Source organism: Anoplopoma fimbria, chromosome 20 (assembly GCF_027596085.1).
Source record: "Anoplopoma fimbria isolate UVic2021 breed Golden Eagle Sablefish chromosome 20, Afim_UVic_2022, whole genome shotgun sequence".
Taxonomy (NCBI): domain Eukaryota; kingdom Metazoa; phylum Chordata; class Actinopteri; order Perciformes; family Anoplopomatidae; genus Anoplopoma; species Anoplopoma fimbria.
In genome coordinates this window covers 17979833-17996555 of record NC_072468.1, presented here as the reverse complement: position 1 = coordinate 17996555, position 16723 = coordinate 17979833, and the positions used below count along the sequence as shown (strand labels likewise).

The 16723-nt window shown below is 37.1% G+C and overlaps 1 protein-coding gene across 4 annotated transcripts; it reads right to left on the bottom strand.

Moving 5' to 3' along the window:
- Positions 1-81: 81 nt before the first annotated feature.
- On the bottom strand, positions 82-16122 carry LOC129109537 (T-cell surface glycoprotein CD4-like). 4 transcript variants are annotated; one of them, XM_054621630.1, is made up of 11 exons: positions 16037-16122; positions 7591-7707; positions 3903-3970; positions 3650-3811; positions 3410-3562; positions 2751-2984; positions 2287-2655; positions 1116-1373; positions 866-966; positions 726-769; positions 82-528 (listed from the first exon to the last, which is right to left on the bottom strand). In XM_054621630.1, the coding sequence occupies exons 3-11, from the start codon at positions 3955-3957 to the stop codon at positions 498-500; spliced, it is 1407 nt and encodes a 468-aa protein (XP_054477605.1). In that variant the 5' UTR covers positions 3958-3970; positions 7591-7707; positions 16037-16122; the 3' UTR covers positions 82-497. The 4 variants fall into 4 exon arrangements, with proteins under 4 accessions (XP_054477605.1, XP_054477606.1, XP_054477603.1 ...); XM_054621631.1 differs by having other exon boundaries at positions 726-766; XM_054621628.1 differs by having other exon boundaries at positions 82-769.
- Positions 16123-16723: the final 601 nt, after the last annotated feature.

Sequence of the window (16723 nt, the reverse complement as noted above, 5' to 3'; positions counted from 1 at the left end):
GATCGAAGTAATAAAGTCCTCATTTGTGTATTTAGTATCAACAAATGCTCATTTTAATATATTTCTAAATGAGTATAAAAGAAAGTAACCAAGCCTATCAGTGCAGTATAATAGAGCTTCATAAGAATACATTACATATCTAAATACAATGTGGATAAAAGATAGCATAACATAAACAATTATCAACAACAATGATCACAAACAAGAATGTTAAAATTATGATAAAAAGAAGCATAGAGCAATTCTGTGAAATAGAAAAGTCGTAAGATTACATGTTACATTACAAATATAAAAACAATCCAAAAATGGCTGATATGTGAAATACATTTTTGTGATAAGCCAGTCTTTGAAGTGAATTTTGTTTCAAACTTCCGGTCCCTCACTAACACACCTAACAGAGTTTCATAGTTTAGTGGATATGACAGAAAAATCCATCTTATCTGGACAGAAATTCAATTGGTTGTGATGTCCTCTAGAAAATGCCTCTGTGGGAGATATTACGTTCTGTAGAATCCTTTGGGTTTGGGGCTGAAACATAAAAAAGTCACAGGTTTCTTTTTGAGTTATGGAACGAGACACAGAGCTACTAAAAGCAGAGTGCAGATGTTGATTTTATTCATGTTTATTTCTCCACAAAACACCTTGTGGCTAAAAGTTTCAGTGCTGATGACTGTGAATGTGTGTCTTGAGTAATTTCATGAGTCCAGGAAATGGTTGTTACGTACGTTTTGCATTGGCAGAGTCGGCGCCTGAGGAGTGTCATCTTCTGCTAATGTCATCAGCAGAGAGAGAGAGATAACTCTTAATGCCACATCAATAAGCCAGTGTGATCAAACAGAACGGAATAGGAATGGTTTAACTGTACTTTTCTGCGTCGGTAGAGGATGAATACCAGGATGAGGAGGAGGATAACGATGGCTGTGACACTACATATGACCACCAGCATCCAGACACTAATTTTGGGTTCTGTGTACAACAGAAACAGACAGGCATCAAACAGTATACAGCACACAAAGCGCATCATGTAAAGCCACATTTCTGTCGCAAAAGAGCTTGTGGCCACAATGTCATGCCCTTGTCATATTTCCTGCTCTCTTCTCACTTCCTGTGCTCACCAATCTTCAGCGTTATCTCAGCCGACGTCAGCTGTGCGTTGCTCTGCCACAGCTCACATCTCCACTTTCCGCCATCTCCTGTCCCCACTTCCGGGATGGTGAGATGGGCGGGGTGGCGGTCAGATGTCAGCGACGACAGGGACGATTGTTTGGGCGGAACCCATTTCACGTGCAGGTCGGAGGGCAGCGGATGGCCAGTGCCGCAAGTCAGGTTGAGCTGCTGGCCAGAAATTAACTCTGTTCCTGGAGAGGAGATGACTGAAGGGACAGAAAGGAAGAAGTGCAGAAAGAGAGAAATAAAAATACAATAAGCATAAGAACATTTGGCAGGCTGGAATCATCATTTTCTCTCTTTTCCTCTACATCTTCTATCTGAATCTGACTGAGCTTCTGTTGGCGCAGTGTGCCAGCCAAATCTGCCAAACATAGGGTGTGACATCTTTTTCGTATAAGACGGAAACAGCAGAACATGACAGCATCAATGTGAAAAGCGCACAACTACTCAGTTGCATCACCGTATTTAATAAACAAAGAAAATTTCAATGTTGTTTGGTGGAGGGTGGTTGTGATTCCAGGGGTCAAAGTTGAATAGAACCACAAAAGTTGCAACAGGACTCTAGAGGGATTTAGTTAAACTTGGGGATTCAAGATAGAATCTGTGGACCCATATTTGCAAGATAGCCCCGTTTCTTGAAATTAGATTGGTGGACTTGTTTCAATGGTCCTGGTTAAATAGTGACTCAGACAAAAATAAGCATTTTTTGTTTTACACCATAAATCCTCAGAACACAGAGTCCAATTAAAATTCATTGTGTTATCACACTCTTATGGTGGAAGAAAAGCTTGTTATACTCTATAAAAACAAGTGGAGCTAGACAAGTGTATTAGCCACTGAATTAAAAATGTCACACCAGGGACACTTCCAAATAAACTGCAGCAGAGAGATGAAAAACACTTGCTCGGTATGACAGAGCAGAAGCAGCAAGGAGGCAAAGAAACGACTGTCTCCACCGTCTAAATGACAATTAAGAAGCATAAAAGGAAAATGGACATCAAGAAGATAAATGAGGACACTGCGATAACAAAAGAACAAGTAAAAATAAAAAATCATATGACGGCTGTGAGAGCAACACAGAGCTGGGCTTGTAAAAAGCAATTTATTTTGACTTACTTTGCAGCACCTCTACGCGCACAGTACTGTTCAGAGTTGCACCATTTTTAAATGCCAGGGTGCACACATAATCTCCTTTGTCGTCTTCTCTGCCTCGATTTCTGGTCAAAGATAGATTTCCTTTTTTAGGGTTTGGTACAGGTTGTAGTCCTCTGTCTTGGTCGGCCTTCCAGGTCACTGGATCTTCCAGTGAGAGGGAGAAGAGCCTCTGTGGACTCAAGCCTGCTTCAGGGACAAAGTGCCAGTGAACTTCCTGGATGTCCTTCGCTTTGATTTGTTCCCAGGAGATGTGAGCAAGAAGGGAACAGGGGATGGTGAGAGGCCCGGATCTGGACGTATACTGAGGATGTAAAGGAGCTGGGTAGAGGCCTAAACAGGAAGGAAAAGAGAGATAATGGTAAAGTTATCTTCGGGTTGAGTGTACACTACTGTAAAACAGTACATGCGCATAGAATGTAACTCACCTAAAACAGTAACAGAAACTTTGGCCTTGTTCTCTTTGCTATCATTTGTCACAACACAAGTCCAGTGGCCATTGTCTTGAATTGTGGCTCTCACAGTGACAAGTTTTTCAGTTTTCCCTCCCGAGGGATTCAGCCAGTGTATCTTGGGGCTTTTCTTACCCTGAAGAGTCTGTGCGTCGCAGGACAGAGACAGCTCGTCCCCAGGCAGCAGAGGAGAGAGTGGGTTCACACTCACTAGGAAGCAGGAAGGGAAATGATTAAAATTATTAAAGGTTTGACTTAATGTGGATGATAATTTTATATTTTGACTTCTATTCAGCTGTATATTTCCATCAAGTAAAAATGTTCTCAAGTAAGAAAAAAACTCTTGTTGTTTAGCTTGACTACCATGTTTATGAGTTTGTCCACTGGGTTTTGAAAAAACAAATGAGTGTAGAGCTTGACAAGTTAAACACACAGCATGAAAACATGGAACACAATTACACTTACTTTGAAGAACATATTTTATAAAAACATATATAGATTTTATTAAAAAATGTCTGCCCATACATTATGTTGACTACTACATAAAGTACTAATGCAAAAAAGTACAAGAGTCCTTTAAATGAAAATGTAGCTGGGTGACAGAACTTATCATGTCACCTTAGTTTTGCTCTTACCGGTAAGTTTGAGTAGTTTTATGTCTACGTAAGCCGCTAAGAGACACTTGTCACCTGTGCCTTCAAGGACAAAAGTCCTAAAGTCTTCTGGTCGGATGTCTTTGATGATCAGTGAGTCTTTAGACAAGGACAACCTGCCATTCCAGGCTTCACCTGCAAAGGAGGAATTAAATAGTTTTATTGTCAAAAGTACTTTTATTTGTTTCATTATATCTGCAAATAGCTCAATGCACTGTTCACTTGTAGTGGTCGTCTTTTTGCCGAAGGGATTGCGCCCAGCGAGTTCATGGCCCTCCTTATTATCCAACCTCCAGGACACATAACACTCTTGTAAATTAGTACCAACTGGAGGCTTAAGGGTGGCCGTCTCTCCCACCTGAGCATATATCACCTCCACTGCCCCTAAGAGAGTGAGGAGGATGTTATTTGTTAGTGCACAAAAACTATCTTCAAGTCAAAAATAAATAGACCATTTGCGATCAGTGTGTCTCACCTGTTGACATGAGCGTAGTCAGGAGGAGGACGACAGATTGAATTACATTCCTCATTTCATCAACACGTCTGAAAAAAGTTAGTTTAGAAAAATACAGATTACATATTTAAATAGATTCTGTACGTCAAAAATAAAAATACGCTTTATTTGTATTGCAACTTTCATACATACAATGCAGCTCAAAGTAGTTAAAACTACATTACAAAATTTATTAAATTGATTTTAAAAGAAGTATAGAGTTGTTGTAAAGACGTTAAAATGGACGTGATCTGCTCGCTTTTGCAGATTTCTCGATTTCTAGTCCAGTTGAAAGAGCATTGCAATGGTAAAGACCAGAGAAAACAAAAGCATGAATCAAGATATGGTCTGACTTTTTCTATTTCGGAAAGCTTTCTCAAGTTTAAATCTTACAACACCCAGGCCGTTCCCCTCTCATTGAACCTGTTTTGCAGGAGTTTTAGGCCACTTAAAATTATGCCTTTTTTTAATTGTCTCTTTTTTGACTCAACCCCAACAACTCATTTTCTGTTTTGTCTCGTTTGATTAAAATGTTTTTGTTATCTTTAACTATGTCCAATTATTTAGAACTTTGGGGTCGCTGGGGGCTAGAAGTAAAAATACAAATGTGTGTCGTCCACATAGCTATGAAATTAACACCACGTTGTTGTATAATTTGGAAGAGTATAGGAGCACGTACTTTGGGAAAAGGAGTGGACCAAGTATGGAGCCCTGTGGAACGCTTACAGCACTTTTCATTACAGACTTTTGCTGAGACTGTTTCTCTGGTATGACTATGATCATGTTCATCAAGATGTCATTATCACTAATAAAGCTTTTTGACTGTTTATAATTTACCTTAACAGTTTAAACCTGCAAAACTGCCTTTGTAAAGCTTAAACTGAATTTAATGATCGGTTTTCAATTTCACAACTACAACGCTATAACTGCTATAACAGAGTAGAACCAAAACCACTCTTACAACTGAACTTTCCTTTTCACAAACAAATAACCTGTTTCAAGTTTTAATCTATGGACAGAAAAAAATAAAATAAACAATAATACAAAATAATAATAATAATAAACAAATAAGTAAAATAAGCATCAGAGCATATACATATACATAAGACCTTACGATGTCTTATGTATATGTATCAACTTTTGCTGCAAAGAGAAATCATTCAGCAGGAAGCAAAGTTGGGTTTGTGGTGGTCTCAGATTTAGAGAGATTTGGGAGGATAAAAGAAAAAGAGTTGAGAAAGTTGAGAGTAGGCGGCCTGTGGTGGGTTTTTGAATGAGAAGAAACAGAAAATGTCGGAGGGTAGAGAGACAGAGCGTACGCTGGGTTGTGGTGGGCCTTGATTTAGTTAAGGTGCAGATTCTTATCCCAATCCTCCCTCTCTGCCGCTCACACCCCCTCTCTTCCTCCCCTGTTCCACGAAAGGCGGATCTCTCCACGCTTAAAAAGAGAAAAGAAAAGAGACCACAGCACCAGCAGCACACCTAATGTGGTTTAAAGGTAGATGTTTCTCCCTCATCTCTCTCTCTCTCTTTCTCCCCCTACACTTTTTTATCACTATGGTTTGTACAGTAAGTGATTGTGCAAAAAACTTATTTTCAAAGATCTTTAATGTTGCTTTTTTGTTGATTTGAGTCTTTGAAATAAAACACATAGGTTATGTATCAGATCTAATTTTGAGTTAAACAAAATCAATCCAATTCATAAATAAATGGACATATTTGATTGACGGCTGTGAATGAAGCCACACAGACAATATAAAATCAAATCTAATATTCACCCTAATTAATAATGTTTATTAGGTTTTTTGCCTCAAGATTAAATAAATCCTAATGTATAAATAGGTGAGTAGACACGCTGACCGCTGGCTTCTTATTTGCACTTCACTGAAGTGCACTTGCACTTAAATTTAAAAACTTAGAAAATTATATATAATAAGAATGAGAAAATAATAGGCCAACATGAGTTACTTGTGATTATGTTCACACTTGCAACCTTCCATTGGGGTATTTCTTAACTCTCTTAATGCTTAACAAAACTTTTAAACATAAATATTTTTGAGGTATAAATATCAAAGATTTGGGGAAGCGATGTCCCCAGTTTGCGTCCAATCAGAGACCTTTGTTGCATGTCATTCCTCCTTTGGCTCCCATTGTTTCCTGTCATCTCTCTTCTGTTAGCTATCCAATAAATGCATGAAATGCCCCCAAAACCTCTTCAAAAGTCTCTCTGTCCCACCATTAGAGGCAGAAAATCTCTTCACAAACGATCCGCAATGTCTGGAGAAATTAGTTATAGCCTTCTACATAAAATCATCATGATGAATATTTATGATTTATGCGATCACAATGTGTCTTTGACTGTACTCATACCAACGCAGACGTAATAAAATCATGTTTATGGCTTTAAAATGTTATGATCATCCGTCTAAGGCCTCATTCTTAAAATGGCAGACAGTAACCTCAAGAAAAGCAACATAAAACATTAAAATCTGAGGTGATGTGTGTCAAGGAGAAATGAATCAAAGCAAAAAGTTTATGTATGTTTCCTATCTATCTATAAAAGATCAAGGACTGTAAATATGTGAAGAGAGAGATGAGTGAGATCTAATCAAAAATAAATAATGTTGCATTATTTATTTTAAATTAAATCAGGTTTTTTAAGAAAGTGAGTAAAAGGGGAGACCAGAGACAGAATGATATCGATGATAGACAGGCGCTCCACCTGTAGAGCAATAACCCAGAAACCAAGATGATCATAACTGTAGTCAGGATGGAGCTTCAACAACAAGTAGAGATGGAGGGGGGGGGAGGAGGGGGGAGGGACAAATGCTGTGAGGAGGAAAATGGGGTGAAGACAGCGAGCAGAGAAGCAAAAAAGAATAGGTAGGATCAGAGTATAATATATTGATTAAAATGCATCTGCTTTTCACTTTTTAGATTCTTATTTTGGGCTGCAAATGAACTGAATTTAACATATTTAAAAAAAAATGTTACTCCTTTATGATTTATACAAAGATATAGTTTATGCAGTTTAAGCTGGAAAAAAATTGTCGGACTGAAAAATCTGTTGTACACAAATCGCCCTTAAAGGCATCCTAACAAATATAGTCCAGATTGTCATATTTAAAGGTATTTTCAAAGTTATTCTTAAAAGGTCTATATAAAATAAATGCCCTGATACTTTACGTTTCTAATCTGTAAATTGTGTGTGTGGCGGTCTTTAATTTTGTGTTGTCCAGTGTTTTTGTTTATTTTGCGAAATTCAACAAAGCATGAAGCAAAAAAGCAGAAATAAAACAAATACAACAAAAAATTATTTGACGTGTGCTGACAATTTAATAAAAATGTGTTTTATTCATGTTTGTTGTTGATGATTTTGGTGTTTAATATTCTAATATTGCTTTCACTTTTACTTAGATGATGGTATACATGTGTTTAGTTAATAAATCTTGTTTTTGCCGCTGTTATTAGATGAATATATAAAACTCTGTATGCTCTTTCGGCCCCGCTGGGACTCCTGCGATCTAAAAGGTTCATAATTAATCATTTGTATCAGGTAATAGAAAAAAGATTACACTTATATTTGAAGTACACAGAAGTTAATGCTTTTACATTTTGGAGTATATATGCATATTTAAAAAAAAAAAAAATTGAATTACAGAATACTCACATCTGTTTCTGAGTGTCCCTCTGTGTTCTGTGATCCGGAGTCGGGTGGAAGTGTTGAATATTTATCAAACAAACTCTCTTTTTAAGTGTCTTTGCACCTCCCTCATCAACGATTGGTCTGGAAACAAAACACACAGTTGTCAACGAAATCCAAAATCAGAATAATGATCTTTGATTGGTTGTTACAGAGGAAGAGGGCAAGATCTCTTAAGACAGTAGACAGCAGAAACTAATCACATATTTTTTTTACAAATGTATGCTTTGTATTATATCATATCATATATTCTATCATTTGGGAAGGGTGACAGTGCCATTTTTAATCAGTAAATTCCTATTCATGATATCCTTTGTTCCTTTTTACTTTTTAATCTGTCCAACAGATACACAATCAACTAATATTAATTTGCTTTAATTTGTTATTTGAGTTGCTGCCTGATAACGGTCTCCGAGGACTCATTATCTATCTTTTGCATGTTCTATACAGCACAAGGGCAGTTACGGCCTTATTTATTATAATTGTTCGGCTGATTTTCCCCATGTCATATAATTGTACTGATTAAGATACATAATTAGTTTATCAGAATTCGAACCATGGAGTGCTGAACCAATCTTCACAAAAGCAGCAGAACATTCAAATTAAAAAGGAGAGAGATGAAGTGCTTTGGGGGTAAAAAGATGGTTTGGGAGAAATTTGTCTCGCTGGGACAGCTGTACGGAGAAGTGTGATCATCAGTTTAATATACATATAAAACACAATAAATAGAGAGTTTAAAATCCTAAATACACACATTTAATCTTCTCCCATGTAAGATCAACTGTGCTCTCCCTGTGTTATTTTTTACACTCTGACCTACCACCAATCTTATTTTTCATAAATATTGTCTAAACTCAATCACTTTAACATTCAGAAAGTCTTAAGATATCGTCTAAGGAATGGGAAAATGCTGTTTTGTGAAAACTGGGAGCTTTGTTTGTAGTCTTTAAATTCACAAAATGTATGTAAAAGTTGTATAAAGTCCGGCGGGTGATTTGTCTTCCATCTGACAAACAAAAACTCTTTGCTAGCCGCAGAATATGACATCTCTTGTCAGAATAGTCAATCTGCTTTTACGTATGTGAAAACACTGAACACCAACCAAATACATTTTTTTTCCATCACTGTTCGATAACTTGACATATAAATCTTTTCTATAAATCTTCTATTTTCGTTTTACAGTGCTCCATTGATGATATATCACACGTCAAACATTCAAATCCAAGACACTTTTTTTGGAAGCATGAAAATGTATGTTCATAGTTTTAGACACATTTCTTTGTCGTTCAGCATGCGAAGTTTGAATGTTTGATATTAAAAAAGTATTTGACTGTAATTTAAATAAAGGTTTGAACAAGCACCTGCCAACCGGCCCGTACGGCTGGAAGAGATTAACAGTTCCCACTAAATGTTTTCATCTAGTCTAAGTCTTGTTTTCTGTTCTGTTGAATTAGTATTCAATGATAATACATAAGCCAATCAGAATTAACAAAGCAAATGAGAGCAGCCAGGGTTTTAACAAACAAACCCGTAAATTCAAAGTGTAGGTTTCATCTCTGTGATAACCAACATTTGTCCCTCAATAAATACTAAATATTGTCCTGCCCTCATTTACCTCTTCTGGTGCTGCTTTTGGTGGACTCATTGAGGAATGATTATTTATTTGTATATATGTGTTTTGGTAACAGAATAATTAGAGTTCATTTTAAAGTAGACCAAAATTTGATCCAAATCCGTGTTTCATTACACATTCCATTATATATTAGGATGTATTTTTGTGACATGACGTAAAATGATTGTCAGTAATCCAGTGTGAAATTCAGATTACACTCTGCATGACAAGTACTTCTTGTAATGCTTTTTGGGTAAATGTACACCTGTGCGGGAGCCAAACATCTGCTTGTGCTTATCTCCCCTCCGAACCCTCTGTAGAGTCTCCTCTGCACTCAATACGGCAGTAATGTAACATCTGTGGCTCTCTGTCTGTTGTCTGAGTTTGTCTCTAACAGTTTATTGGGGCCCTTACTGAAGTAATGCACACAGCTGCAAAGATTGTTACTGTTGCAAAATCGCTGTACAACTGCGCTGACAGAAGTTAAATACTGAGAGGAAAATCATAATAATTTATGCATTTCAAACTGATCTCCAGTCCTGTTTAGTTTTTTTCTTTGATGCTGAACTTAAAAATATGCTCATTAATACATAAAATCACAAAAGAAAGTTTGAAAAATGAGGGACTTTTGTTGTAGAATAAGTAGGAGAACAATACAATACAGATAGCTTGAAGTTGTCAAGGTTTAAGATTCATTTCAGTATAATTTTGACTTGTACCACATTGACAAATTCATTTGTAGGCATCCTAACAAATAGAAATGTATCCTCAAATGATAACGAGGGGATCTGTCTGAGTCTAAGCTAACTAATGTCAGCTACAGGGATCATTAAGGGACTGGAGCTTTAGAAATACGTTGCTGAGGTGGTTTAGAAACATGAACCACAACAAGGACAAAGCAAACATCTCACACACGTCTCATGTGTCGCTCTGAGGTTTGTGTGCCTGCCTCTGTACTGCCTTCATGAAGGGCTCACACCTGCTTCTGTCGCCTCGGAGCTTGATTTGAAACAAGCCTTTTTTTTTTGCTCCTTAGATCGAAACCCTTCAAGTTATGGCTGCCATACAGACACATTTACTGTATGGCAGCCATACATCTGTAACACGTAAATGTGTCGTAAAGAAAAGGTTCAAATTTGAGGCTCTCTCAGTGGATGCATGTCTGTTTTTGAGTTGTGATTTCGATGGAAAACACCTGAAAGTGAGGACTCCCTCATTAGTCACTCACCTAACGAGGGCGTGTGGCCTACATCGTTTCATTACTGAAAGAAAAAGAGACTAACAGTGTGGGCCACAAGCAAGAAGGAAGGGTGATTCACGTCTTTCATATATATCTCTATGTTTCCTGATCCTCCAATCACTCCCTCTGAGGATTTCCCTCACCATGCGATCTCTTTTTTGTGTTTCACTTGCTTTTTGTGTGTTTTAGAACCATTTAGAGTCAGACGAGTGGTGTGCGATTTAACCGAGGCACGTAGCCAAAACTCTGGAGGATGTCTGAAGCCCTGAGTAGACGGGAAGGTACCGAGTTTGAGCTGCATGTTAATGTTCTGATGGTTCAGAAATAAACAAAATGTCAGTGGAAAAGAGGTTGAGAATCAGAAACAAGTGACATTCTGTTCAATGACTGAAAACATGTTTCATCATGTGGGGGAACTTCATTCAAGCTTCTTTGAAACTTCACGGTTGTGAAACAATAGATGTGTCTCCCACTCACCACTTCACCTACATCATTTTGTTCACATCGATGCTTATTTTTGTGTCTTACTGTATTGTTTGTGGGCAGCTGCATCGTTTCAACAGAATGGAAAACTAAGCTATTTTTAGGTTATAATTGGTTTAGATTCAAACACAAGCAGGACTGTCAAGGTGTTGTAATGTCAAGTCATGTTTATGTAATACTTCTAAGAAATTCCGACTGAAGCATTTTTGTCATCGGTAAATTAATCATAGTTCGCAAGAGCAAACTGTTACTGTAAAGTTGTCGATAACATAGAGCTGATTTTGAGAAGTTAAATGATGACGTTGATTATTCCATGGAAAACCTGCGCCTACATACAGTACATGCATGCAGCAATAACTGTTTCTGCAGCTGACTACATTCCTGTAAATAATCAGTTTGACCATATTATTCATCCGATTACTGTCAGAATTAAACATCTTTATTAACGGGTAACAACCATTACTTTCCAAGCACAGCTCTGGAAAGTAACGGTTGTTGAAGTCATACCAAGCACAGATTAAAAAGTAAACCCATTTTCAGATATCTCTTAATAAAACAACCTATCTGCAAACCCCCATTTTCCAATATCAAAGCATCTATGCTTTGATATTGATGCTTTGATATCTATGCTTTTGATATCTATGCTTTTGATATTACATCTATGTTTCTTTAGTGATGCACCAGAGTACATTCAGGTTTCATAGATTTACTACAATATTATGCTGTATTTACAGTAGTATATGTAAGGAAATGTTTAGCAACAGAACTCTAAAACATTATAATGCATTTGCTCGGGCACATCCAAAAGTCAATGGTTAAGTCGCATCACATAACTGCAACAACTTAATTCACTCAAAGCCGGGAACGTTTTTTTACATCTCACCCCACGTTTTCTGTCAATCGCTACACTGTCAACTATCAAATGAAGACAAAAATACCCCCCAAAAGCATTTGCACAGAGTACTATTTGTATTACTTTGAGCAAATACACTCACTTAAATTAAATAAGTAGAACATGTTATGTACTGTGGTCAACAACAAAAGTTTATTTGCCAATGTAATAAATTGCACGACAGTGCATAGAAACTGCTGCTTCAATGCAGTCGCCTTAATATAGATTAGGAATTTGATTATTTATTGGCAGATTTCTCTGAAAGGAGTTCTAAAGTATAAGCACAGTCCACGGCGCATAAATGAGAAAAACACATTATCATAACTCACATACACACAGCAATAATGACACAACACAGACAGTTGCAGTATATTACATCTAACAGCTGAACGCTCAGTGTTAAACAAACAGGTGCACACAGTAAAACACAGTAAAAGCTTTACAACTGTATAACCATTAGGTTTCATTTCCTGGTTCAATGCACTTTATCATTGGCCTTCTGGGAAACATCGTCTTGCTTTTTAATATTAAAGTTGCACACAAGTTTACGCAACGCTGAAAAGACATCACTCAATTGCCATCTTGTTCCAAGTAAAACAACAAACTAAATTATGTATAAATTAAATCTGAGACTGATCAGTGGTCGATCACAATGTACCAGTTATTTAAACACTGACTCCTTTTATCAGAAGCCGAACTGACATCTGAAACCTGCGTGCAACTGAAGCTAAACATGAGGGAGTTTACAGAATGGTAAATCACCTATCAGGTGATCATTTTCAATTAAAGGCTTGTGGATTATCTGAAAATCAAGCGTGGAGTTTGCACCTGTGGTTGTTGCCCAGGTGTTTATTTGTTAGCTGTCTCATGGTCTCCTCTGAAAACTCACATATCAACATGTTGATTGCTGCACCTGTTTTGCGGCCATCGGATGTTGCTGACTGGAACTCAACATAATATGACACAAACTTGTTCCAGGTGTTCACATGGCTTTGTTTAACTAATAAGTACACTTTATATAATGTATATCATGATTTTATCTGGTACTAGACACACGCTTCTGATGGAATGATAGCTCAAATGGAAATGCAAGAGAGAGGGACACACACCGGTTCAGAAATATCAGTTTCGCTTTGAATGACTGTGTGTGTGTGTGTTCATTTGTGTAAGACAGATGATGAGAAAGAGGACTGAGTAATAGCCATGAAAAGGGAATCCTGTTGTCTCATATGAAAACACCCCCAGGGTAACGAGGACATTATATTCTCATAACAGACTAAGGGAAACACAGCTCAGTAATCGCCTACAGAAGAGACAATGAAATACACATTGAGAAGCAAAATATGTATGTTGACATGCTCATCGCCGCTTTGAGAGGGAGAGAAGAACACATGACTTCTGTAACTTTATATGATGTAGTCCATAACTCCATTTCATTATTCTGGCTCTGTACTCCAGCACACGATTAAAACAATGACGGCTGAAGAGCTGACTTCAAGCCTCGTCTGTGTTTGAAGATGTAATTCGGTGAACTGCGTTTGTTGTACATAATACACTGAATTTTTAGGACAACGCAGCCAAACAATAGTCATAAAGAAATTGTTGACCTATGACCAAACATGACAATTTTATTGACCGACGCATCTGTTTACAGGAGACCAAGCTGATGATAACAGCGCCCAAAACAAGCAACTCATGAAGATCACTGCATTACAGGTCTGTCAGAACAACACCAGATAAAATACCTGCTGATGTCTGTCGGTCACAGACTTCAATCATTAACTACAAACCTGCAACCAAATATTGAGTATGAAAACCCTATATAGGTTGTTGTTGTTGTTGGGTTTTTTTTAATTAATACTTCCACTTAAGAAAAGAAGTATAAATGTGTAAGAGATATAACTTTTACATATTCAGTTGATGTTAACACTCCCAAGTTAAAGAAGAACCTTCAACTTTTGAATATTATCTTTAATTTGAAATCCGATGTGCGAGAACAACGAGCCAACACAACAAGAAACTTTAAACGGATTGAAATGTGAAAACATAACAAAATAATCATAAACAACATGTCTTCCGTATGCACAGCACAGAATATTGCATAATGTATACGCCTTGGGGGACTTCTTCTAAACTTACGGGTGTTTAGTTTTAGTGTTAGTGAATACAGAATGGAAGAACACAGAAGAGGTTAGCAGATATCTCTTGTGGCCATTAATGCTATAAAACAGGTAGCATTAATCGACGGGTTTAAAAGTGTAAAGAATAATTGCTTTAATTATATTCAGATCAATTCCATTCAAAATACTTCCTTTGTCCCTCAAAGGGCAATTCAAGGCAAGAATGTTTACAAACACAAAGACACAAAGAATTCGTCCACACACATAAAAATAATCCCAACGTCAACGTGATAAAAAAAAAGTTGCAATGCTAAGGGTTAATGGCCAATCCATCGCTGGACAACACCACGAAGAACCATTACATAAAAATGTGCAAAATTAGCTAAATGTGTGCATTTATCAATTTATACACAAAGTTTACTGACCATCTCTGTGCCGGGCCTTTTCAAAACTTACAGCTTCTGGCTAAAAGAAGTGTAATATATATTTCTGAAAACATGTTAGATACGCCATTTTCTTACGTCCTCATTAATGTTAAGGTTGATATCATCTTTAACATTATCTGTGTTTATGGTCCTTAAATAAGAAACAAATCATGTGATTCATATGTTGATAATATACAGACTATCGTCTTTGGGCACCAAAGGCTTTTCATGCTTCAAAATACCTTCGGAACTGAATTACAGTATTACTGTTTGTAAAATTTGGTAATTTGGGAATTTGGTAATATGCAACGGTAAGTCTTAACCAAACACAGACTCTAAATAAGTTTTAAGGCTTTAGTTTTTCTTTTGTGTTAGATTGGATGAAAGCAGAACTTTTGTTTAAAGTTGTAATTATTAAAAACACCTGCCCCAACTTTACAATTTGATTCTTGCGCGTCCTGTTGAGTTTTTGAGTAACATAACATTTCTATACCAGGTCACATTAAGCATGTGGACCACGGCAAGCACATATGTGTCTACAGTACACACCGCATTTCTTAAGGCATTTTTGAAGGCACATTAAAAGCTATTTGTTCAATCAGATCACTCCTCAGAAGAAAATACATTTGAAACAAATAACATATAACGTAAATATAGTGTCATTCTTCCCATTAGAAAGAGTTAGTAGGTCAGGAACAGCTTCTTAAAAACAATTAATTATTTCAAATATATTTTTAAAAGAAAAAGCTTTAAACATTTTAAAGCTTTTTCATGTTTGACAGTTTGAAGGCCTCACATTTGCACCCCTTAGCACCATTTTTCACCAACAGTTAACAGGAACAAGAGATAGATTAAACATTAACTATCTCCTGTGTTTAACACTTATTCTATTTCCAGTGATTTCTGCCATAAGAACTACTTTGAGTACCACTTGCGTACAGTGCTCCATTGATTGCATAATCAACAAAATGTCGCCGCCGTTATTGCATAAGTTCTGAACTTTCCACTTCAAGAAACTGAATAACAAAGAATTCTATTTTAGGCGTCTATTTTGAAATCCTTCCTCGGGAACATCACAACACAAAGAGGATCATCAGGGTGCAATAAACACATCGAGGGTGACACATTAAAACAATTATTTTAAGGCTTGTGATAAAACAAGCAAATCCTTTAGCATTGATTTCCTCAATCCAAGTCATCTGTGTTTCTATTAGATTAATATCACGAGACATTCAACCAGAACACTGGAGATATCCTGGCTCATCGTTTTCTTGTAATTATTTAAGATAATTTGTGTCAGTCTGAGTCAAATTACGAACAAGATAGATGAATAAAAATCAAGGCCAACACAACACAAAACAGTCAGTATGTTGAACGATAAACAAAGAGTTTTAAAAATGTGATCCGGGTCGTGACCAGGTTTCAGTGCCACAGCATGGCCCCTCAGGACCCTTTGCTTCTGTCAACGAGAGGGCATCTCAGGCAGCGATCGCCAGTATTTGAAGAAACTATTTCTTACGTCATAGAGAAACATGTTGTATCCTGACTTATGCAACTTCTCCCAGAGATAATATCCCTAAAATCAGCTTTTAAAACAAGTAGAATACTGAGTGTATATGTAAAGTATGTTTAAATACTCACATGTGATGTTCTCAGTGCAGCGATGAGTTGAGCTCTGACATTTGGTAGACTGTATGCACTGCAGGTGGCTCTTTCACTCTCACACACACACACACACACACACACACACACACACACACACACAGACACAGACACACACACACACACAGGAAGTCAGACACCACTATGATCCCATCCTTTCTGTTATGTACTAAATGGATTGCGAAAATTTGGGTTTACATAGTCTTTTCTCTCTCTCACACACACACACACACACACACACACACACACACACACACACACACACACACACACACACACACACACACACACACACACACACACACACACACACACACACACACACACACACAAACTTTATGTAAGCAATGAAGAAGTTTTGGAAAGAAGGTTTATGTTATATATATGTTATATATCTCATATAAGGCATATTCTATCACTCTTATATATGTGTACATACATACACATGTTTGTATGAGTGTGTATGTGTATGTATGTCATTGGTGGTCTTGTGTTACTGTGTGTAGCAGGTGTTTACTGTGAGTTTCAATATGTGTAGCCCTGCACTGGTGTCAACACCTGCATTGTTTCTGCACCACTTGTGGGGAATTCAGAGCTTCTGAACCAATGCAGGCACAGTTTAAAGTATATTCAATACCAAAAAATCGTCAAGATACTGTTTGATAT

Excerpts from the sequence above, each read along its gene's own strand:
- LOC129109537 (XM_054621628.1), bottom strand. The coding sequence starts at position 3,957 with ATGAGGAATGTAATTCAATCTGTCGTCCTCCTCCTGACTACGCTCATG. Across the intron at positions 967-1,115 it reads TGAGATAACGCTGAAGATTG|AACCCAAAATTAGTGTCTGG; the intron begins GTGAGCACAGGA and ends TGTTGTACACAG. Across the intron at positions 770-865 it reads TCCTCTACCGACGCAGAAAA|CAGAAGATGACACTCCTCAG; the intron begins GTACAGTTAAAC and ends TGATGACATTAG.